Raw genomic sequence first — 24,487 nt, 5'->3', positions numbered from 1 at the left:
ATCTTTTCCTGACCATTTTTGTTTTACTAAAAAGAAAAAAATATATATTTTTTGGAAACAAAATGAATTAATTAAATAGTTGCTAAAATTACACCTGAAATTTTAAAAAGCTACAAATCCACCAAAGGAAAAGGCAAACACATTAGCTTTAATACAGCCAGTACATAACAGAAATTAAAAGAGTTATTTTTGGGAAAGCTAATGTAAACAGAACAATTGATTAAAATATGCTCACTAAAAGTCCTGTCATCAACATTTTTTATTTAGTTTAGTATGTGGCAGAATATAAATACATAACAATATGTCTTATCGTGGGTAGTCTTTTGTGTAACTAAAATTTGTAGCTAACATTTTATATAACAAAAGAAACAAAATCTGTAAATTATCAGAAAAGGAACAGGGATATAGGAAAATAATACATTTTAATTAAATTATAGAGGACAGTTACAATGAAAATCCATCACTTTCCTTTCTAAGTTTGTTTTACAAAATAAAATCAACCTGTATTATGCTGTGACCTGCTCAGAGGGCAGAAACACTGTGGCCCTTTCAAAAGACAGTGGTCAAAGACAAAATGTTATCTTGATGTCACAGCTTGTTCTTAGTTTTTAACTGGAGTTGAGCTTCCTTTCATAGTCTTCTTTAAGTGGTGATAGTTTGGCAAGATTTTCATCAGGAAATCCAGCTGTAGTGTCTGGGGCTGAAATGAAAAGATCATTAAGAACTAACAGAAAGCAAAGTTAAGAGTACAGATAGAAATGATGATCACCAGGTCATGGAATTACAGATGATTATCACTGACTTATTACTGCTTACCCCCTTTTTAAGAAAATTTACAATGAACATATATTAAATTTGATAATTAGAAAAGCCAAAATATTTTATATATAAGAATATGTATATGACTTAGTTTTTAATGCTGGCCTCTAAAATGTTAAAAAATCCCAGTTACAGAAGACAACATAAGTAAAATACCCAGAGTACACAGCTTTCCACAAGACCTACATAACACACATCTGCAATACTCATCTGATCTTCACTCTTCATATGCTAGCTTTGCCCAAGCTTCCCTGTTGTAGAACTCCCTAGGGGTACTTGGGGAAAATATGATTTTTTTTAGGCCCTTGCCCTAGACACTCTGATTCACTGAGTCTGGGGAATCATTTTTCAATGAAGACTTCTACATGATCTTTATGATTACTGAAATTTGAAAAACAGTGTTGCACACCATTGTGTATTAAATATCAGATATTCTTACTCAATTCTAATCTCCCTTCCCCCAGCTCCAGCTGCATTTCTCCCTCTTTAATCATTTTTGCTGTTATGTAGAAAGATAGTGAAAAAATACGAGATTGGTTCTCATTTCCTTTTTAGTCTACAGAAGTAATACTTGCTTCTAATAATAATCCTATATAATAAAGAGCTAATATGCTAATTAGACCGGATGGTGGAACGACCTTCCAAATGACCTTCCAGAATGATCAGTGGGCAGGGGTCGTGGGACCACAGGGCCATAAGGCAGCCAGGGCTGTGAGGGCCGAGCCCCTTGCACAAATTTTGTGCATTGGGCCTCTAGTAGTAATAATAAAAGCCAAACATTACAGAAATAGAATAACCCCAAAACACTGGAGTTTAAATTTCTGATAAAATATGGCTAAGAATCAGAGGCAAAGTGATAAATATCTTGAAAAATATTTTCTTTTGGAGGAGTGGAAGGAGGTTGGGTAACTAAAAAAGTATATTGAGTGTGCCAGCCAACCAGGCACCAGATTTAGATCAGAATGTCTTCTGTCAAAAGGGAGTTTCAAATGCCCTTTCTTATGCATCTACTACTCTAACAAGAAACTCCAAATACATGCTCTTCGTTATTCTTGATTATTAGGAGGGGATAATTTCTCATAAGCCAGGAAATTATCCAAACACACCTGCATATTCACAAGCTGTATTTATTTTCAACCTCTGTTAGTAAACTAATCGATGGACCCCAGCTGGCTGTCCAGTGTAAATTCAGTAGAGTCACTCCTAACCCTTGAAGATTGATATTTTAGGAGAAATCAATACATTTTAAGATTTCGCGATAAATCTTCAGTGAAAATACATAAGAAAATACATTCAGGAATAACATCTCTGAATTTTCTTTTCCTATAATCAGTGGGCAGGGGTTATTGTCATATTGTGCATATTTTTTATATTAATTAAAGAGTGAATATTTTCACTGCAGATAAATTCTAGTTTTAGAATGTTTCTATGATGTTTTGTTGTAATCATGTGCTTTTTTAAATAGTGGACTTGCTGTCCCATGAAAACAATTATGTGGTATTTTGGGGAAATTAGCAGCTAGAAAGAACTCTCTAGAAAGAGGTTGTAGTACCTGCGGTCGCTCAGTCTGCACTCGACGAAGGCAATCTACACCATAGATCACTGTATTCTCAGGGATGACTTCAAATGTATTTAGGTTGCAACAAGCCCCAATGATGCAACCACTTGTCAATATTACGTTTCTGCCTACATATGCTGCAGGAAAAACAAAGGAAGAATTACAATTTAAGACATCAACTGATTAGAACACTCTTTTTTTCTATGATGATTTAGGTATAAAAATGCAAACTGGCTTAAGAAAAAAATTAAAGAAAACACTTCATTTCAGAATTTGTGTAACACAGAGGCAGGTACCAGACTAGTATTCAAAACCGAGTTCTGCTGCTGATTTACTGTGTGACCTTGGTCAGTCACTGTAAATTCTCTGTTCAAATTTATCAATAAATGGAAGCTTTTTTCATTTTGTTGTAAGAAATAAATGGGATAGTAAATGTATAGGGCTGAGCACAGGTTTGACACATAGTAAGTATATAATAAATAGAAAATGAGCTGAAACCGGTTTGGCTCAGTGGATAGAGCGTCGGCCTGCGGACTGAAGGGTCCCGGGTTCGATTCTGGTCAAGAGCATGTACCTGGGTTGCGGGCACATCCCCAGTAGGAGATGTGCAGGAGGCAGCTGATCGATGTTTCTCTCTCATCGATGTTTCTAACTCTCTATCTCTCTCCCTTCCTCTCTGTGAAAAATCAATAAAATATATTAAAAAAAACAAAAAAAAACTTAAAGTATAAAAAAAAAAAAAAAGAAAATGACAATGACAATGGTAATAATAATTGGCAACCAAATTAAAATAAAACCACTAAGTAGAGTCACAAAAGTCTAATTTCATTATTTAAAAAGAGAAGCAGCCGAAACCGGTTTGGCTCAGTGGATAGAGCGTCGGTCTGCGGACTGAAAGGTCCCCGGTTCGATTCCGGTCAAGGGCATGTACCTTGGTTGCAGGCATATCCCCAGTGGGAGATGTGCAGGAGGCAGCTGATCGATGTTTCTCTCTCATCAATGTTTCTAACTCTCTCTCTCCATTCCTCTCTGTAAAAAATCAATAAAATATATTTAAATAAATAAATAAATAAATAAATAAAAAGAGAAGCATTTTATTTCATGTCAGTGAGAACCAAGGAAGAGAAAGCATTATTCTAAAGAAGTCTCATTGTTCAGGGTCTTTCTGGACCTTCATGGGACAAGTTCTTGGAGCTGCTTCCCAGTCGTGGTGGTGGCTTCACATGAACCCCTGCCTAGCCCTAACATTTATGATATGTAGCTTAGATTTGTTTCTGATTGGCTAGGGTAGACCTGAAATTATAGAAAGCTATGGCCTGGCTGGAGTGGCTCAGGAGGTCACGGTTCAATTCCCAGTCAGGGCACATGCCTGGGTTTCAGGCTCGGTCCCCAGTGTGGGGCGTGCAGGAGGCACTCAATCAATGATTCTCTCTCATCATTGATGTTTCTCTCTTTCCCTCCCTCTCCCTCTCCGAAATCAATAAAAAATAATATTTTAAAAAATTTAAAAATAAAGCAAATGGCTAGACAAACTGATTTTTTTTAAATTTCTTTATTGGTTAAGGTATTACAAATGTGTCCTCATCCCCCCATTAACCCCCAACCTCCCCCCTCCCCCACTCATGTTCTCATCCCCCTGTTGTCCATGTCCATTGGTTAGGCTTATATGCATGCATACAAGTCCTTTGGTTGATCTCTTCCCCTTGCCCCCTCCCTCCCCTACTTTCCCTCTGGGGATTGATAGTCTGATCGCTGTTTCTCTGTCTTTGGATCTGTCCCTGTTCATCAGTCTATGTAGTTCTCTATATATTTTAGAGAATTATATAGAATTTTAAAAATTCTACAATAACATTAACCCACTAAGTTATCATTGACATTAGTGCATTATTTAGTAGAAATCTTTCTCCAAACTTTCATTTAAACTTTCCATAAAGTTCAATTCTGATTTAAATATACACAGCTGAATTTTTAATTTAATGTATTAAATGCATTACTAGATTGGATTCCTTAAAGGCAAAGAGTGGAATTAGTCTCACAGCTATTTTAGTCTACTTCCATGCATACCACTTTGCCATAGTTTGTATAAGCAAACCTTGAAAATATTGCAGGTTTGGTTCCAGACTACCACAAGAAAGCAAATGTTGCAATAAAATAAGTCACACAAAATGTCTGCCTTTCTAGTGCATATAAAAGTTATGTTTACACTATAATGTAGTCTACTAAGTGTGCAATAACATTATGTCTAAAGAAAAAATGTGCACACCTTAATTAAAAAATACTTTATTGCTAACCATCATCTGAGCCTTCAGCAGGCTGTATTCTTTTTGTTGGTGGAGGGTCTTGCCTGGATGTTAATGAAAACCCATTATCTGGAAAGCGCAATAAAGCGAGGTCTGCCTGTACTTAGGTTGCATTCCAGATACCACAAAGAGAAAGGAGGTAATCACTTTTCACAATAAAACTGCCAACATAGCTTACCTTTTGATTCAATAACATTATTATCTCCCATTTTCATGGCTTGGGAATCTGTAAGCCAGAGTTAAGTAAATATTAAATATGTACCTCCCCTCCCCCACAATTCACTATAACCTTATCCTGCACTAGGGCGGAGGACAGGCGTGGGAAGGGCCATGCAAGCTCAGCCTGGCCAAAATTCCTTGCTCAGGGGTGACCAAAAGTAACGTTTTAATCTTTCAATATAAATATCTCTAAGTATAAATAAATGACTTCTATGTTTTTTAAAGAAATGAGCACCTCATGCCCCAATTCTAAGAGTAACATACTTCCATAATTGTTTTTAAAAAGTTAAATACCTATCACGCAATAACTTAATAACACTGTTGATAGTTTGCTATACCTTTATATAATTATGCATATTTCCCTTTATATAACTGGGCGTCAAACTACAAAATCAAGCTGGATAAACTTTTGCAGTTCACTTTATTTGGTCCCTTTAAATTTATGAGCATTATTATATACCATTAAAATTGTTAAAAACATAATTTTAAGTGACTGCTTAATGGTCACAATAGTCCATTTTATGTTTTATGTAAATATTTTGCTATTGTTAAACATTTAGCTTTTTTCCCTCCCAAGTATTTTCCATTATAAAAGAGTATTTTGCTGACAACATAAAAAATCTTTACCATCTCTTTGAATACAAAAAAATCAAGGGAAAGAAATGGTGACACTGGGGGGAAAACAAAGAATGAAATATTTTCATCCCCATCCACCATTTCCTTGCTTCAGACAATGTACTGTCACCCTAAAACTATATAGGAGTCAAATGGACACAACTGTGGTTCTTAAATCAGGACAGAAGCCAGTTTCACTGTTTCCGTGTCTACCGTCACTTAGTCATTGCTACCTGTCAACAAGTTACAGGAACAGATGGTGCCTTCAAAAGGCTGAGCTAAAGGTGTGTTTGTGTGTGTACACCTGTGTGCAAGCACATTCTTCCTTTACGCTCCTGGGTCATTCAGTAGAAAAGGAGGAATCATTTTTCTGATACACTGCAACTGTATCTTCTCAAAGAACTGGATAGTGAAGCCCTAAAAATGTAATTAATATATACATAATAAACATATTTGATAGATAAACTATGACAATTTCTACAAAGTCTTAGGAATTAAAAAGCAGCCGGGAATGGTTTATCCTAAATTATTGTAAAGGATACAACAGCCAACTTCAAACACATTATTGGTGCCAATGATCATAGGCTTGGGTTCCACATCTTCAGTGTCAGGGGTGATATTATCAGGGTGACTATAAAAAGAAGAGACAAATCATCAAGTCAGTAATGGAATATGTAATTCTCCAGTTTTAGAATTTGGGTTCATTCTCTCAATTTTACCTAATCAAGCTTAAAACAAGTAACTTCTTAATCCAAGTGAGTTATTTATTCCTTATACTTAATTTGGAGTTAAAAAAGAAGTACTGAAATGTAAAGAAGTCACAGGTGTATATATAGGAGGACAGCCTTCCTTTTATTTTTTAAACTCAAAGCTCAGAGGGCCTTCTCCAGGACAAGGTAAGGAAGATACCGGCTATGACTTTTAGCTTGTTGAATTGGAATCAAAATCATGCCTAAGTTGAACATTTTCCATTCTTAATACTCATTTATAAACAGATATTCACATAAAATAATTACTTTATGCTGTCAGGTAGTTAGGTGAAATACTGGAACATAACATGTTTGTGGTCTAAGCCCTGGTCACCTGGGTGGCTCAATTGGTTAGAGGTTTCGGGTTTGGTCTTGGGTCAGGGTGCACACACACATGCACAATTTGTGCTCTAAGAGGAGGAAGTCATTTTAAAATGGAGATTTATCCCTGACAGCTGAGTTACTGCAGAATATAGCTATTGTTAACTGACTCATGATAAAGGTGCCAAAATATATTTTAAAAAGAAATTGCTTAATATAGTAAGAAACTCCCAAACCCTAAGTAAGCTTTAAGACACCCCCCGCTAATCTCTTTATCAGTTAAATATTTTCCCAAGGTCTTTGTTAAAAATTCCACACATTATTGCTATATATTAGGTATAAGCTTGAATTTCCTGCCAAGATTTTTCTAGAAAGCTTTACAAATGCCTATGAAATTTTCATAGGTATTGCAGTCTAGCTCACTAAGATCATGTGCATGTTCTAATATTTTATTATTTTTTAAATCTTTAAAATTGCCTCTAGGACCCCAACTTTTTCAAATATAAATAAAACCCCTACAAAGAATATGACGATAACATTTCAGCTAGAACCAAGAAATCCAACCAAAAGACTCTCTTCAGGGTGGTCAGCATAGCACCTGGACCCTGGCGGTACTTGGGAAATGTTCGCTTAAGGAATAGAGGAGGTAGTGATATGTAAGGGGAAGATGATCAGATTGAGAGTCTAGTTGCTCCAACCCACCAAGGAGCTACCTCACTTCGGACCAGTCTCTTCACTCTGGTCTTCACTTTCCTCATTTACTAATCCCTCATGTTGAAAATGATCCTTAATGCTTCTCTAGTTCTAAAACCATGGGCTTTCCAGAAGTCAGCCATAAAAGGTTCCTATAGTTAGCTGAAGTTAATAAAAACACGCTCTGTGGTACTTCGTTCAGAGTATGTGTAAGGGTCTTACTCACGCATTTATGATCAGCGCCTGTTCTTCTATTAGGTTACCTTCGCCAATCACTATGGGTCCGGCCTCCGCAATGATTCGTGCTTTAGGGTGGATCACTGTCCTAGGTCCTGTTAAAAGTATGGTGGGAAGAAATGATCAGTGGAGCCTATGCCTCAAGCAGCATAGGAGGGAAGGGAGGAGGCTGCTGGGAGGAACATTCTCTAAAGTATGTGCCAGGCACCACACAAGGCACTTTGCAAATGTTATCTCCTCAGCTGTTATCATTAGTAGTTAGTGCCAAATCTCAAACCAAGGTGAGTGGAGACAGCCCAGGCGTTGGAGCCAGACAGCCCTGGATCGCCCTCTATTTTGAAGCCCCTGTTATCTCAGCGGGAAAGGGAGGTGGTGAAAATACCAGTCTTGCAGTTTGTTGTAAGGATTCGATGAGATAATGCTTGTACTCTGACACATAGTTGGCAATAAAAGTTAATTCTCTTCCTTCCTTTCCTTCATAAAGGTGAACCTCCTAACACTTTCTTATGCTAGTGTACTACAGGGTCAGTCTTGCTATTAAATGATGAAGAGGGAATACGGGCAGGATGGGAGTCAGAAAATATGGAAACTAACCTTAGCTTTGTTACTTGGCCACTATCCCGATTACAAGTTTACCCGTGGGGAGGAAGCAGAGCTCCTGTTGTCTGGTCTAGGACGTGATTTTTAACCAGTAAAAGGTTGGAGGGGCACAGTGCAAGGGGCCAAATGTGATTACTGGAGCCCTGTACTCTGACGCCGGGAGACCTGAGGCAGTGACTCCCATCTTGAGTGGCAGGAAAGGGCTCTCACACATCCACTTCCCCACCAGCTGGTGGCCGCACGGCACCGCCCAAGCACAGGCTCTGGAATGCCAACACACTCCCTCTCCCGGCTCTCATCTACCCACAGTCCCCACATGCTGATGATAATGAAACCACTGATGAGCAAACCACCTCATTTTAGCCTCTCCCTCCAACACCCGCTCTACCCGTCCCCAATTCCAAAGCTATTTTTATTGGTAAACCAGCAGACAGGAAGTAACGGGTTCTGAGAGTAAAAGAGAGAGGCAGAGTATTGACAGAAAGTGGGGAGAGAGACATTGGCCATGAAATTCAATTGTATAAATTGCTAATTTATTCAATAATCACTATCTGCTTGTGATAGGCAAGGTTCAGTGCTGTATGTTATGGGGAAACAAAAGGACATTTTATTTTTGCCCTTTGAACTTGTCATCTTGCAAACTGGGAGCACTTCACGCACTCACTCACAAGTGTCCTAGAATGACGAAGGTGCCCGAAGCCTTGGAAGGAACCTCAGCGCAGCTTACTTTTTCCCTAACAACGAGGAGCTGGAGATTGATAAAGGGGTTGGGGGAGCTATAAGAGGATGCACAGTCAGGGAGACACAGTCTGGTAAGATGTAACATGAGAGTGGCTTTGCTATTCTGTCACCCCGTTATGGGAGGAAAATGTGGCCTGTCTCCCCCGTTGCTAGTGGGAGTGGGGTTCTTGGGGTTCCACTGGAATAATCATATCTGGAGGCCCCCACAGGAGGATGAGACACCGTAGAAAGCTTTATTTCCATGGAATTACACCTGTGGGTTTCCAAAGTTCCTTTTCCCAGTCCTGGGAGATGTGCCGCTAAGGATTTAGTAGAACTAAAACCACAGCCAACTCTGGCCAGTATGATTCAGCAGTTAGAGTGTCAGCCTGGGCACCAAAGGGTCATAGGGTCAATTCCTGGTCAAGGGCATGCATGTACCTGGGCTGCAGGTTCTATCTCTAGCCCTGGTCGGGGTGCCTGTGGGAGGCAACCAATCGATGTGTCTCTCTCACATCAATGCTTCTCTCTCTCTCTCTCTCTCCCTCTCTCCTGCCCTCCCTTCCTCCCTTTCACTCTCCCTAAAAATTAATGGAAAAAATATCCTTGGGTAAGGGTTAAAAAATAGTAATAAACCACAGCCAGTGTCCAGAGTTTTCTTTCCATGGTGGAGCTGGGTCCAGTTCAACATCAGGCTAGTTATAGTCCATCAGTCCATTGTGTGTGGGGTCCACATGGCTGTGGGTCATGTGGGCGAAGGCAGGGAAGCAGGAGCAAAAGAGCCCACCAGCACAGAGTAACACGAGTCCCAAGAGAGCCAAGAGCAGTAGAGAGTGAACTCCTTTTTCAGGAAATTAAGTATCCCAACTCTTCACACACTTGCTGTGGCCACGCCCATTCTGGTCAATGACCTCTGTTCCCAGGTGTGAGTGACACAGCACCTTCCTTGTCACCCCAACTTTACTGGGCATGTGTCTATCTCTCCTTTGCCCAGTCCCAGTGGTTTGCAGGAAACGTTCCTATAACGTCTGGCCTTCCCTTTGCTACGTTCCTGTTGTTAATAACTAGCTAATTACAACGGTATCAACCCCTGGCTCCCCAACTCTTCAGCTGCTTAAGTAAATTTCCATATTCAGGATAGATTTCAGGATAGAAGATGGCGTCTCTCAGATCCCTGGGAAGCTTCTAAACTTGACTATGATTGTGAACATCTGAGCCTTTTTTTTGTTGTTGTTAAAAAATACACACAATCTGGTTATGGGTTTGATCCTCAGCTGGGGCATGTATGGGAGGTATTTGATTGATGTTTCTCTCACTTTCTCTCTCTCTAAAATCAACAACAAAAAAACATATTCTTGAGTGAGGATTAAAAGGAAATACACCCAATTTATTAAAGGAATACATGCTCATTACAAAAAAATTCAAAGAAAGCAAAGAGTGCAAAGATCCTCTCATGCTAATCCCATTCCCTAGAGGTAACTATTCTTAAAAGTCTGAGGTATATTCCAGACTTAAGTACTATTGTATATAAACCATATCTCGTTAGACAGGTAAAAAGTAAATTCAAGCCCTGACTGGTTTGACTCAGTGGATAGAGCATCGGCCTGCGGACTGAAAGGTCCTAGGTTCAATTCCGGTCAAGGGCATGTGCCTTGGCTGCGGGCACATCCCCAGTAGGAGGTGTGCAGGAGGCAGCTGATCGATGTTTCTCTCTCATCGATGTTTCTAACTCTCTGTCCCTCTCCCTTCCTCTCTGTAAAAAAATCAATAAAAACATATTTTAAAAAAAAGTAAATTCAACTGGAAGGAGAAAAAATACGGATTACTAGCACATACTTAAAAACAACAACAAGGAATAGTACTTATTCTATAATTTGCTTTTTTCACTTAATAAGTCATGGTCATTTCCCATATAAGTACACCCAAGTAAATATTATTTTTAATGGCTGAATAGTATTTCACATCATATTAATATGCCATAATTTGTTTAACCAATTCCTTCATAATGGGCATGTAGATGTTATCACTCTGGATGGAGAAGTGCTAAACAATGTTGAAACAAACACTGGGTCTCTTTGAAATGAGATATGCCAGCTGTCTGAACCAATTTAAACCTGTAGTTTGCACAATCCTAGATTTACATTTTACTTCAAAATGCTCTCTGGTAAAGGTAATATGGTAAACACAACCTATTTTGAGTTTCCTTTGTAATTAAAGCCCCAGCCAGCACCCCACCCCTTGTCTAGGAAGTCTGGACTCTAGCCTCTATCACTTAAAGGCTATGAGCTTCATCTCTCAAAAGCCTGTTTTCCCATCTACAAAAAGATGAGATCTACAACCACATCATGGGGTTGAAGTGTGAATGACAGGAAATGCTGTCTGAAAGGGAGATCATGGGGTCTGGTCCATAGTTCTTAAAAAACAGAGGTTCATCCCTATCTGACACTGAGAGCTAGCAAATCGCTTCATCATAGTCAGCAAAATAACTCCTGGTCAGGGACACAGAAGCAAAGGGTCTGTTCTACTCCCTTACCCGGGTCATCAGGGCAATACCTCCTTTTAACCAGGAGAGAAATTTCTGCCCCTTATTTTAAGATAGTAAAAAAAGTTATACAGGTATCTTTACACTGGTATTAAAAACGGTAGACAGGACGAAGACATCATCAGGACTGTGATAAAAAGCAGATCCTTTGCCACTCTGAGATAAGTAGCCGGAAGCACTGGATATTCAGCTGGTCCTCAAGTGGTAGCTTCTGACAACAAGCAGGCTTGCAAGAACATTCCCAAGAATGGACTAACAAGACAAAGGTACCACTGGGACCTGTGTTTCTTTAGAATTTGCTTTTTCCCCTTTCAAAGATTATATAAAACATGCTAATTATACAAAAAACAAGACAGAGAAACACAATTTTTAAAAATTAAACTAATCCCATCTTATGTCTTCTTCTTACACGATATTTAAAAATAATGCCTGAACTATTTTAGCCAGGTGTTTTCTTATTACGACGTTTAATCATTCTTAATAAGTTAGTAAATAACTGGAGAGCTGGTTTTAAATCTGAGGGCCTTGCCCTGGGAGTAGAGCTTTATTAAAAACTTGGGTGAGATCTGTGCTCGAGACACTACCTCCACCTGGCGGCAGCACTGACAAACTACAAGTCCTGGTGCTTCAGGACTGAAATAACATAAAAGGTCAAACTTCCAACTTTGAGTTGTGAAGTAACAGCAAATGTCGTGGGCCACAATAAACTGAATAGTTCCCCTAAGCCTCTTGTAGGTCTTTTGTGGGCAGAGGTTAGGAAGGTTAGAATACATGAACTTCCGTAAATGTGACTGCTAAAATAACAGATTGGTGAACTTCTTTTTTACTGGCTGCATGCACTTATCGTATTTGGGAAGAAAACTTAAATGGTCTCTCCTGTTTTGAAAGAAAGTCCAAATTTGCCCATGAACAACATAATTTGCATGGAGCACAGGCCCTGTCTCTCCCCTACCCGCCACCCCCAAAATAGGCATGCACCAGTGAACACTCCAGGTGTCAGTCACCGTGCTCAGAACTGTCGAGCCAGTCCGTGTCTGCCCTGTGTGGCATGCCCAGAGAGCAGACCTCTTGCATTGACTGTGGAGGGCCAGTTGGAGAGAAGGACTGCAAACCCAAGCATGGATTTACTGTTGTCCAGTACATAAGACTGTGTTTCCTTCTCACCGGGCTCGTGGGCGTTTCTATTCCAGCTGATAAACTGATAGCAAATATGGTATCAATTACTGTAGTACATTCGGACCAGTGACGACATGTTGGAGTGGTGAATTTCTTAAAGGAACGCTCTGACTCTCGTGAGTGATGCGTCCAATGCAACTTTGTCCCCGCGTGGTTTTGTGCTGGAGGCTGGCACCCGAACTGTGGACACAGTTCGCTCCATGCTTTTCTGAATACAAGAAGCACTTTTACCTAGAATGGGTCTGAATTCAAACCAAGTTTAAGGGTCTTGAGGTTAAAATGCTTTAAAAATAAAAATCTGTCACCATGGAAAGTTTTGGGTTTTTTTAAAACTGTTGTGAACCTTCTTGGGCTCTTTCTGGCAGAGTAGTCTGTCTATTTTCTTACCACATGTGGTGAAACCCTATTTGGCTTATCTCCTTGTTTGGATAAACGTGTCTAGAGTTGGAGCTGCCCTACTGGCCGATGAAATATTTTTCTAAATGGTTGGCTGGGCTTGATGCAGCATAGCCAGAAAGACATTCCTTGCATCAAATTTCCATTCTCCTCATATGGTTAAGGACATTTTTCCTCTCTATCCTTGCCACAGAAAGCAATCTTTGAGTTCGTTTTCATATGTCAATAAATAGCTGAAAAAGCCACAAGCTTTCTTTTGAAAATTAAAACAATTCCTTTGACCTGTAAGCTGAAGTACCTGTAAGAACTGCTTTGTAGTCCATGAATTTCTCAAGTCAAAGCCACTGTTCTGCCTTATGGAAAAAGATTTCCACAATAAAAGGGAAGCTTTTGATCTAAATTAAAAACTATAATGAAGAGAAAGACAGAATAAAGTGGGACAAAGTGCTTCCATCACAGAGCTTTCCCACTGTGCCAAGTTCTGCCTTCACACGATTATGACCCAACCAAGCCCGGTCCTGACCCAGGAGACGGCCTTTCACCCTATTATGGGACTACAGGACTGTGCTTAGTGGTACTTTTCTGAAATATTTTCATCATTCAAAATAAAATCTACAGGAAATAATGCACGGCCCATAAATCAAAGCAGCCTAATTAAAAACAGGCTTGGTGTTATGAAACCTTATTTACCCAAATTACAATTAACAAGAGAGCTGTTATTTTTCCCAACGTCTGTTCTTAGCAGCCTCTAATGAAGCAGCTCCAGAACAATCTCAAGTCATGGGGTTTCTGGTTAAGGAAAACACTTCAAAGCTTTGGACTAGTTTCTTTGTTTAACCAAATACCTGATTTTCTAGGGAAATAGAAGATTGGGTCCTACTACACTGAAACACAGCAAAGGAAAACAATTTTTTTCCCAAAAAATATTTCAGAATGGTATAATATAGTAAGAGTATAACCAACAAGGGGATAAAAAGTTATACACTGAGTGGCCAGATTTTTATGACCACCCCATCAGTACTTCATTGGGCCACCTTTTGCCTTCAATACTGTGGCGATTCTTCTTGGCATTGACTCCACGAGATGTTGAAAGGTGATGCGAGGAATCTGACACCATGCCTGATGAATAGCACTGTCCAGTTCTGTGAGATTTGATGGTTGTGGAACCAGCTGCCTGATGGCTCTTTTAACTTCGTCCCACAAATGCTCAATTGGATTGAGATCTGGTGATTGTGGGGGCCACCTAAGCAAGGTAAAGTCTCTCTTATGTTCTTGAAACCACTCCTGCACAATACGAGCACCGTGGCGTGGCGCATTGTCTTGTTGGAAGAAACCATCTCCATTGGGATACGCCATCAACATGATAGGATGAACTTGATCAGCAACGATACTTAGGTATGTTGTGCTATTCAGACGTCTATAATGATCTGGCCCTCTAGCAACTTCAGCATGAAATTATAGCTAATTTGCCTACTAACATCAGGTGGTCATAATAATCTGGCCACTCAGTGTATATAACATCCTGAAAAATTTATTAGTTAAACTACACTTAAGTTTATTGCCACTTAACCCAGAAAGCAGCTGTATTAAGTGCTCAAATCTCCATACCCACAGCACAACAGAAAAAAGACAAACTAATTCTTCTGGCAAATTCTTCTAACAAAACAAAAACAATAAAAGCCATAAAGTGAAAAATAAAACATGGCAGGGAAAGCGAGTTTTAATTAGATAGCTTATCTCTACTCTGTGCTTTGCTTTAACTCTATAGTTATAGCAGAAGCCAGGTGCGCGGATTCATGCACCGGTGGGGTCCCTTGGCCTGGCTTGTAAGAATCGGCAGAAACCGGCTCTCCAACATCCCCCGAGGGGTCCCGGCTTGTGAGAGGGCAGTTCTAAGGTGATGCACCCTGGAATCAGGCTCCCTCCTCTCTGGTTCCAGGTGTGTCACCCGAGAACTGCAGCTGCCAAGTCACCACAGCTCGGCAGCTCCTACATTGAGCGTCTGCCCTCTGGTGGTTAGTGTGCACCATAGCTAACAGTTGGAGCATCTGTGCCCTGGTGATCATTGTGCGTCATAACTACCGGTTGGACAGTCGAATGGTCGGATGGTCTCTTAGGCTTTTATATATATAGATTGCCCAGGAGCTTTCTAATCTGATGTGTTATATCAGAAAGATGAATTAATAGTAGCCAAAGGATGCCCTGGCCAGCTACCTCAGTTAGAGCATCGTCCTGATACGTCAAGGTTGTGGGTGTGATCTCCTGGTCAGGGTACATACAAGAAGCAACCAATGGCCCTGACCAGGAGGCTTGGTTGGTTGGAGCATCCTATACACCAAAAGGTTGAGGTTCAAATCCAGGTCAGGGCACATATCCAGGCTGTGGGTTTGAACCTGGATTGGGCACATATGGGAGGCAACCAATCGATGTTTCTCTCTTTCTCTTCCTTCCTCTCTCTCTAAAAATCAAGTAAAAAACATATCCTTGGGTGAGGATTAAAAACAAATTTTTAAAAAAGCAACCAATGAATGCATAAATAAATAGAACAACAAATCAATGCTTCTCTTTCTTTCTCTTTTCCTCTCCCCTTTTTTCTCTCTAAAATCAATTTTTAAAATTATTTAAAAAATAGTAGCCAAAGGATGAAGATATTTTATTTATTTATTTATTTTTAGGATGAAGATATTTTATACCAAATATAACAATGATAGAAATGACTATCTAAATATCAATTCTGGAAAATTTCCATATTTATATGTACAATTAAAGGTAAGAAACACGTATAATGAAAATGAGACCAGAATTGTGGAAGATAGGACAACGGGTAACTATATCACTTCTGAATCTTTTCCTTAATTTTTAAAGTAGATATATTTCTATAAAGTATTTGAGCAAATTTTCTTGTTTTAAAAAAGTGGGTCAAAAATAAACACAACAAATATTAACTTAGATCCATTTTTTAAAAATTATTACTTCTTGTGTTATAATCCATCACTGAAAATCTGTGTTGAATTGTCATTTTATATTTTAACCATCAGAGCCGTACCCTATCAGCTAGTGGTCAAATAATGTATGGAAAGATTTAATCACTGTATTGTCTTACATAGTTTCAACCTTTGGGGGAAGTAGGAGGATAATAGGGATAAAGAAAGGGGAGGAGCACAAAGCAGTAAAAGAGAGAGGGAGAAACAGCAGAGGGAGTGCTGACTCCTGAGACCCTCATGCCCCAATCCTACGCAGTGGTCCAGTGTTGACCTTTCCTTTTCATGGGATAAAGCCTCTACTGCTATTCTAGAGAAGCTTCTGCAAAAAATAGGAGTTATTTCAAATATGAAATACACACACAAACATATATAGGTATACTTGTCTGTGCATGTATGCCTGTAGAGATATCTATAGACAATAGTAGATATTGTATACTTATTCTTTAAAAATTTTTTGTATACTTATTCTTTAAAATGGACAAGTAGAATGAAAGGAAAAGTTTATACAAATAACTACATTATTTTAGTGTTACTGTCCTCCTAGTTATAGTGAGCTAATATTAGATGTTATTCCTCAAATCATGATGAAACCATAAAAATACCAGAATAGAAATAACACAGAAGAGTGTTTTCATAAACATATGGCCTCATAATTTTTCCTCATACAGAGTTTGCAGGCGGTTGAAGAGTTAACATAGCACTGAAAATAAACAGGGTCACCTTCTAAACTTTGAAATTCGGTCAATTTAAGATAAATCCAACCTGGCAAATTCCTAATGATGTTCCTTAAAACTGGCACAATCTTTACTAGTTTTATACGACATGATGCCTAAATTGGTTGAAAGATTAATCTTACTAAAATTTATGTTTTTTTTCCTATTAAAGAAAGATACTGTTACTATAAGGGAAAAAGGCACATTTTCTTTCTAAAAATGTCCTTAATTCACGTTACCTCTACTCTGGGGACCATATCCAGTAAAAACATGTAAAAGAACCTGGGAGAACTTAGTCATGTGCGTCTAAGTTGTCACAGGTTGAACTGTTCATTTGTTTTAAATGTTGGAATTGACCTCTAGCAAGCTACACTGATAAGATTTATCAGTTTGATATGTTAGCTAACTTTCATTGAGTGCTCACTATGTGTTAGGCTCCATGTAATCACTTGCCCAAATATTCTCTTATTTAATCCTTCAAAAGCCTAGGAGGTAGGAACTCCTATTCTGCATGTGACAGTAACTGCTAGTTGCCACTGGATATCCATTCTTCCCTTTTCCTTGTACCAGAATCCTGTTTTATTAAGGGAAGCAGAAGGATGAGTTAAGGCTATATTCCCCAGCCTTCCCTGCAGCTACATGTGTCCATAGGACTAAGTCCAAGGCATTAGACCACAAAGAAGGGTGACCTTTCAGAATGACATTGTAAAGGGAGCTGACTCAGCTGAGAGGGACACTCTTTTGTCTCCACTCCTCCCCTTTCTTAACGTCACACTTGATACTTTAAGTCATCACATCCCGGCCTGCAAGGCTGGGACTCCTGGACAATCAACTGACCAGCCCTGAATTGCCTACCTACCTCTCGATGTTTTTGTTTTAATCCTCACCAAGGGTATGTTTTTATTAATTTTTAGAGAGAGAGAAACATTAATGTGAGAGACATCGACTGGTTGCCTCCCATAAGCACCCCGAGAAACCTAGGTATATGCCCTAACCGGGAGTTGAACCCGCACCGTTTTTGGTATATGAGACAACACTTCAACTGAGCCACCCGGTGAAGGCAAACCTTTGCATGTTTAAGCCACCCCTACATGCAGCTGAAACCCTTCTGAGACACACATGTGGAAAATGAGGGCTACTGAGGTTAAGTAATATGTCCAAGTTAACCCAACAAGTCAAGTGCAAGGATGCTCACCTGTCTGTCACACTTCATGGTTCACACTGTTAATAATCACCCAGTAGAATGTAAGCTCCAAACCGGCAGTAAATTTTTCTGCTATATTCATTGCTGTATCCCTATGCTAGCACACAATAGATGTAAACTGAATAACTTAAATTGCTTCATTAGTTTCTCAGATAGAAGTTTAAATAGAGACTCCATCACATTACATTCTTTTAGAAACATAAAACACTTATGGGAGAAAATACATTGTTTTGTCAAAAGTAGGACATCAGCGAAACAAGAAAATAAACTACCAAATTACTGTAAAACGCTGAAATTAAATCACATCACTTCTTGAGAAACAACACTAGGAAACTATTTTCTTACCTATAGTTACATCGCCCCTGATTTCACTTTCTACACACACAACTGCTCCAGGAGCAATCTTCACACTGAAGGAAGAAAAAAGGTAACATTTAGCATGGGTAAGGTTTACAAATATTGTTACAGAAGCCATCCTGACACTGTGATGAAAAAAGGCTAAGAAAAAAATTGATAGATAAATGCAAAGTAAATTGTAAGAGGGTAAGGTTTAATATATTATCAACTTTTCAGCTGGCATACTACACATTAGGCTAAAATCATATATGAGCCCTTATTATTAATTACAATGCTTGAGAGAAAAAGAGACTTTGGATCCTTTTCTTTCAACACCAGCACCAAAAATCTGAAAACATAGATATCTATTAGTAGGGGGCTGGTTAATAAATTATAGTATACTATGGACTAATATACAATCATTATAAAGAATAATTCTTTATGTAAAGATTTAAAATTATCTCCAGACTAAATGAAGTAAAAAAATGCAAAGCCAGCCCTGGCTGGTTGCTCAGTGGTTAGAGCATCAGCCAGCAGACCAAATGGTCTTGGGTTCGATTCCCAGTCAAAAGAACATACCTTGGTTGCAGGTTCCCCAGCCCCGGTAGGGGTGCATGCGGGAGGCAACTAATCAATGTGTCTCTCTCATGCCAATGTGTCTCTCTCTCTCTCTCTCTCTCTCCCTCCCTCCCTCCCTCCCTCCTCCCCTCCCTCCCTCCCTCTTCTCTCTCTGGAAATCAGTGGAAAAAATATCCTTGAGGATTAAAAAAATAATAATAATAAAATAAAATAAAAGTTAAAAAGAAAAGCAAAGCCAGAAAATGGACAGTTTATATGCTATGTCACTATTTTTGTAAAAAGCGGGGGAAAAAGAATGTATATTCAAATTATTTAACCAGCAAGGTAATATTAATATAAAAATCAGTGTAATGCATAAATGTTCCTATTTATTTTCTAACTGCATATAAAACTGCTTATTGAATGATATAACTTATAGTTCAAACTGTTTAAAACAAATATTGATATTCTGCCCTGATCTTTTGTTTGACACAGCTGAATCTAGCTAAATGCTGCCCTAGCCGAGTCTTGTGCTGATATAAACTGCACCAAATGACTTTCCCATTAAATTGACAGTCATTAAGTAACTTGTTCACATTATGCAAAGTATTTTTCTTAGTGGCAATGCTATTATTCATGGTATTAAATCTACTCTCAGCTTCTGTGAAATAATACCATTTTAGATACTAGTATTTTGACTTTAGAATTCTATTTGGATTTTTCAAAATTTTGATTTCTAGTTGTTCATTGCTAGTACGTTATAAAAATACAGTAATTTTGTATACTGACCTTGTATTCTGTGACCTTGCTAAACCCACTCAATTCAAGTCGCTTTTCTGGTAGGTTCTCTGGAATTTTCCATGTAAAAACTTTTGTGTTTGGTGCATAGGGACAGTTTTAGTTCTTTTTCCAATTTGTATGCATATTATTTCTTTTTCTTGCAATTTGTATGCATATTATTTCTTACTGCTCTGGCTAGGACTTCCAGTACAATATTAAGAAGGAGTTAGGAGACCAGACAGCCTTGCCTTGTTCTAGCTTCATAAGACCAACAAAAGCTATTAAATTATCTTCTAAGCCATGAATTTTGCATTTTAAAAAATTATTACAACCTGTATGTGAAACCATTGAAGCTTTCTTGACCAAAATGTCACTGCCTTGATTTATAAATTTTTCAAAAAATTCTTTTCTCATTTCAGCAAATATTTTATCACCAGCAAGGACCAGAAATCTAGATTGCAATGAATCACTCATTTCAATATTATTTTATAAGTTCTATAAATATTAATGTATAAGCATGCAGGGTACAAACTCTTTAACATGTCTCTCCATCATTCATATTTCAGAGTCCCCCCCCAAATATTGCAATATAAGTGCAAAGTAACACCAAAAATATTTTAAATCACATCAACTTCCCTACTGATGATAAAGTAAAGAAAGACATACACAAATTTTTCTTCTACAAATTTCAGTGAACAAAACTTTCTGCCAGCCGAAACCGGTTTGGCTCAGTGGATAGAGCCTCCGCCTGCGGACTGGGGGGGTCCTAGGTTCGATTCCAGCCAAGGGCACATGCCTGGGTTGGAGGCTCGGTCCCCAGTAGGGGGAGTGCAGGAGGCAGCTGATGGATGATTCTCATCATTGATGTTTCTATCTTTCTATCTCTCTCCCTTCCTCTCAGAAATCAATAAAAATATATTTTTAAAAAAAACTTTCTACCACAAAATATTTTTAAAGCTCTAAGTAAAAAAGTCTATATATCAAACAAAAAAATGAATAATCCCTGGGTCTAACTTCAAAAAGTGTTTGTGAGATAAGACACAGCTACATGTATTTCCATCATTTGGACATACACTGACTTTGTACAAGGCTCAAGTTAATGAAATTTGAAAAACGATCTATCTGGGTTACTATGTGCCACTTGACTCTGTTGAAATCACAGAAAATATAGAACCTTTCCTCTGAGTAAGAGAAGAAAGAAAAACTTCAGTAACCTAACTCAGAAAATAATCTCCCATTTTGCAGATGAGGAAACTGAAACCCAGAGACAAGACATTTCTTGAAGCAAAGGTCACCGGGGGCGGGGGGGGCATCATTATCCTGGCACCAATCACCTCTTTCCTGTTGAAAGTTTTCTGGAAAGAACCTGTCGTGTTGGGTATTTTTCCTTTGAGAGACGTGATCCTTGAATGTATCACCATTTGTAAATGGTAATTCTCTAATGCCTTTCATTTAGAGTGGGTTTGTGTGCTAAACTATGTATTTGATTAGGCCTTGGTCAAATAAATTAGGCTTTATGTCTCTTGTTTTATTTTTTTAAAATATATTTTATTGATTTTTCACAGAGAGGAAGGGAGAGAGACAGAGAGTCAGAAACATCGATGAGAGAGAAACATCGATCAGCTGCCTCCTGCACATCTCCTACTGGGGATGTGCCCGCAACCCAGGCACACGCCCCTGACCGGAATCGAACCCGGAACCCCTCAGTCCGCAGGCCGACGCTCCATCCACCGAGCCAAACGGGCTTCGGGATATGCCTCTTGTTTTAGACCTTACTTCCCATTCCAACTTTCCATTCCCTCAGCCTCCCTCTATGATTTCTTATGACAAGAGCATCATCTAACACTGGATTTGTCCCGGACAAGTGAAGACAGGAGCAATTCACAAGTCCCCCTCTGTCTTCAGTTTCATGCCTCAGCGCCCCAGGTGGAGTTTGTGTCACAATCAGCATACTTCTCTGTGAGGCAGGAAGTAATTAAATTCACCCTTAAATCAACTAAAACATGGTCCAAACGTCTCCGGGTGGACACACTGCCCCTGCGTGGCGGGGCAGAGGAGCAGCAGGCAGCTGGGAGGAGGCTTAGCCACGATCTATTAAAATAAGTCAACAAGAGACACCTGCATCTCCACCGTACACTACTGTAGACGGCACGTAACAGTCATAGCTCTGTTCCTCTGTAGCTCACGAAAAAAGTTAGTTACCTGCTTAAGTAGAAGAACAAGCTACGTTTTAAGTCTGTCGGCTTTCTTTTCCAAGAAGAGTCAGCAGAGGCTGCTTTTGGACACAGTTAAGCATTGGTCGCACCCAAGCTGCTCCCTTCCTCCACCGGCAGCTCCTAGCAACGCGACTGCTGGAGAAGCCACACTGCCTGCCCCCCGCGTTTCCAAAGGAGCTGGTCCACGGGGGCAGCAGGGCTCAGCTCTAGTCCAGGCGAGGCCACTTTCGGACGAGTGACCGTGGACCGGTTTACACCAACACACCGCCCACGACGGGCAGGCAGGGCCGGGTGCGGCCAGCGCCAACGTGGGCGTCTGCGAACACACACCCGAGAAGGCAGCTCCGAGCCGTCGGTGATCGGCGGCCCCAAGCGCAGCGGAAGGGAAGAGGCGACCCCGCTCCCCCCACGGCCCCCGCCTGCCTCACCCACACCCCACGCCCCACGCCCCGACCCCTTCGCGCAGGCGCGTGGAGGAGGGACGGCGACGTGGGCCGGGGATGGAAGAACCGACCCTTCCCGGCCCCGCTTCCGCATCTCTTCCCAGGCCTCCGGATCCCTATTCGGTCGCCTCCTCCGTCCGCGGAAGCGAGGCCTGGGCTTTAGGAACCATCCGGACCGAGTGCCGGGGATAGGACTCCATCTCAGTCCCCACCACTGGCGGTCAGAACAGGTTCCATCTCTGCAGAGAGCCGAGAGCAGGCTCCTCTCAAACAGCAGACCCACCTCTTTTGAGTCTTCTCCGCCATGGTTTGGCCCCCTCTCCAATTGGAACCCAGATCGACACAAGCGCCTGGGAAAAGCGATGATCTCGACAAGCGATTGGATAGCCTGGCAGGATTGGAAGGGGGCGGGGCGGGGCGGGGCCTGTCCGCGGGGGCGGGGCCAGAGTGGGGCTCGCCCCTCCTCTGCTGCCTGGGTGAGTCGGCTTGTTCTGGGAGGAGGTGTATGGTCACCCGCTGATTTCAACTCAATCTAGGGATTGATAGACTCAGACTTATAACGGTCATTTAATCCAATCCAACAATCATCATTATGACCTCATTATACCCCGCCATTCATTTTCAGTCTTCTTTCCAGTCTCCATTCTTTAAGATTCTTCCTGCTAGACCTTTGGGCCCCTTTCTTGTTCAGTGAGTTTACCTCTTCCTCGATGAGGTCATCAATCCTATAAATTAAGTACCTTTACCTGCTGCCTTTCTCGGGTTAATCCTTTACTGCACTTCACGCCTGATTATTCAATTGCCTACTGCCTCAAAGTCTTATCAAACCTGCAGAGTCCAGAACGGATTTATGTCTAGCCCTCTCTTCAACCAGTTGGTCCTTTGATCTCCATCTCAGTAAAGCAAGCATGTCAAACTCAAAGGCTAACACGGGCCAAATAAAAAAGCTTCAATTTTCATAGAAACGTAAGTTTATTTCAATAGAGCCATGCTGAATACAAAGGACTGAAATAAATGAGTAATCGTTAACATAAAATAATAGAACGTTTTAATAAAATTTAATATTTTTCCTTGAACATTAACTTACCAGGCACTGAATAGCTGCACAAATTAATAAGTATAACACAAGTAAACCAGTTTTCTTGTTCTCCGAAAGCGAAATATTTCCTGTTGTGCACACCAAGCAAGTCAGTACAAGATTAATTGTGAAGGAAAACCCCTATTCTGTAAAACTACTGTTTGGAATTCTCTGCTATTCTTTGGACGGCCTCTATCTAATTCTGAAAAAAAGTAACTTTGCTTCCTAGCCTGCTTGAATAATGGGGGAGATAACTTAGCTGTCTGACCTTGTAGGCCAGAGACTAGATGCACCCAATGCCATGCCAGGTGCATTTTTAAATTGATAGAACTGTGTAGTTTTCAAGGCCGCCGCCAGCAAGCACACAAAGGGCTGGCTCTTCCATAAAAAGGGAAGTTCTGCTTGTAGCTTTGCTTAGAATTTGGATTCATTTCCCTGAGCCCACCGCGGTGAATAAAGTGTAACTCCAAACTCTCAGAGTGCTGTTTGGTTCTTGTCCGGTTTTTCTGTAACATAATGAGGTGGCAGTTGGCTGCTAAAATATTTGCTGCTAATATTAGTAGAGAAATGGTGCGCCTGCGCAGAAGGCACAGAAGGGAAATGAATGCAATACGATTCTAGTAAGCAGTCATTAGCGAGCATTGTAGTTCATTATTAATAATTATGTATAATAGGATATTGTAAAAATTAAGTTATGAAATTTTTATTAAAATGTTTCTTACATAACGTTATATTGGCTGGGCCGCAAAAATACTCATTGTGGGCTGCATGCGGCCCGCGGGCCACGAGTTTGACATGCTTGTTCTAGGCACGCCTCACCTCTCCATCTATAATTCACCAGCAAGTTCTGCTGGTCCTATATCTGGTGTCTGTCATGCTTCCACTTTGCATCATTTACTCTATCACCTCTCTAATGTAATCTCAGCTCCCCTATTGTCTGCTCCTTCCACCCTTCACGTTTAAAGTCACCCCACCACGCCCACCCACACCCCATCCAAGCCTGTAGTTAAAATCATCCTTTAAAAACCAAATCCAGTTTGGTTTTTACTTCCTATTCCTTTTAAAATCCAGGCCAGCCTGGGTCTCAGTGGTTGGGCCTTGACCTATGAACCAACATGATTTAATTCCTGGTCAGGGCACATACCTGGGTTGCAGGCTTGATCCCCAGTGTAGGGCATGCAGGAGGCAGCCAATCAATGATTCTCATCATTGATGTTTCTATCTCTCTCC

General features: G+C 40.2%; 1 protein-coding gene across 2 annotated transcripts; it reads right to left on the bottom strand.

Moving 5' to 3' along the window:
- Window positions 1–241: 241 nt before the first annotated feature.
- On the bottom strand, window positions 242–22,544 carry DCTN6 (dynactin subunit 6). 2 transcript variants are annotated; one of them, XM_070408332.1, is made up of 7 exons: window positions 22,463–22,544; window positions 18,192–18,256; window positions 7,501–7,606; window positions 6,054–6,142; window positions 4,856–4,903; window positions 2,372–2,514; window positions 242–700 (listed from the first exon to the last, which is right to left on the bottom strand). In XM_070408332.1, exons 1-7 carry the CDS (start codon window positions 22,483–22,485, stop codon window positions 602–604), a joined length of 573 nt encoding a protein of 190 aa, XP_070264433.1. In that variant the 5' UTR covers window positions 22,486–22,544; the 3' UTR covers window positions 242–601. The 2 variants fall into 2 exon arrangements, with proteins under 2 accessions (XP_070264433.1, XP_070264434.1); XM_070408333.1 differs by having other exon boundaries at window positions 4,856–4,894.
- Window positions 22,545–24,487: the final 1,943 nt, after the last annotated feature.

Source organism: Myotis yumanensis, unplaced genomic scaffold, assembly GCF_028538775.1.
Source record: "Myotis yumanensis isolate MYYU_CA2020_CCGP unplaced genomic scaffold, mMyoYum1.0.hap1 SCAF_3, whole genome shotgun sequence".
Taxonomy (NCBI): Eukaryota; Metazoa; Chordata; class Mammalia; order Chiroptera; family Vespertilionidae; genus Myotis; species Myotis yumanensis.
This window is presented reverse-complemented; position numbering and strand designations above follow the sequence as displayed.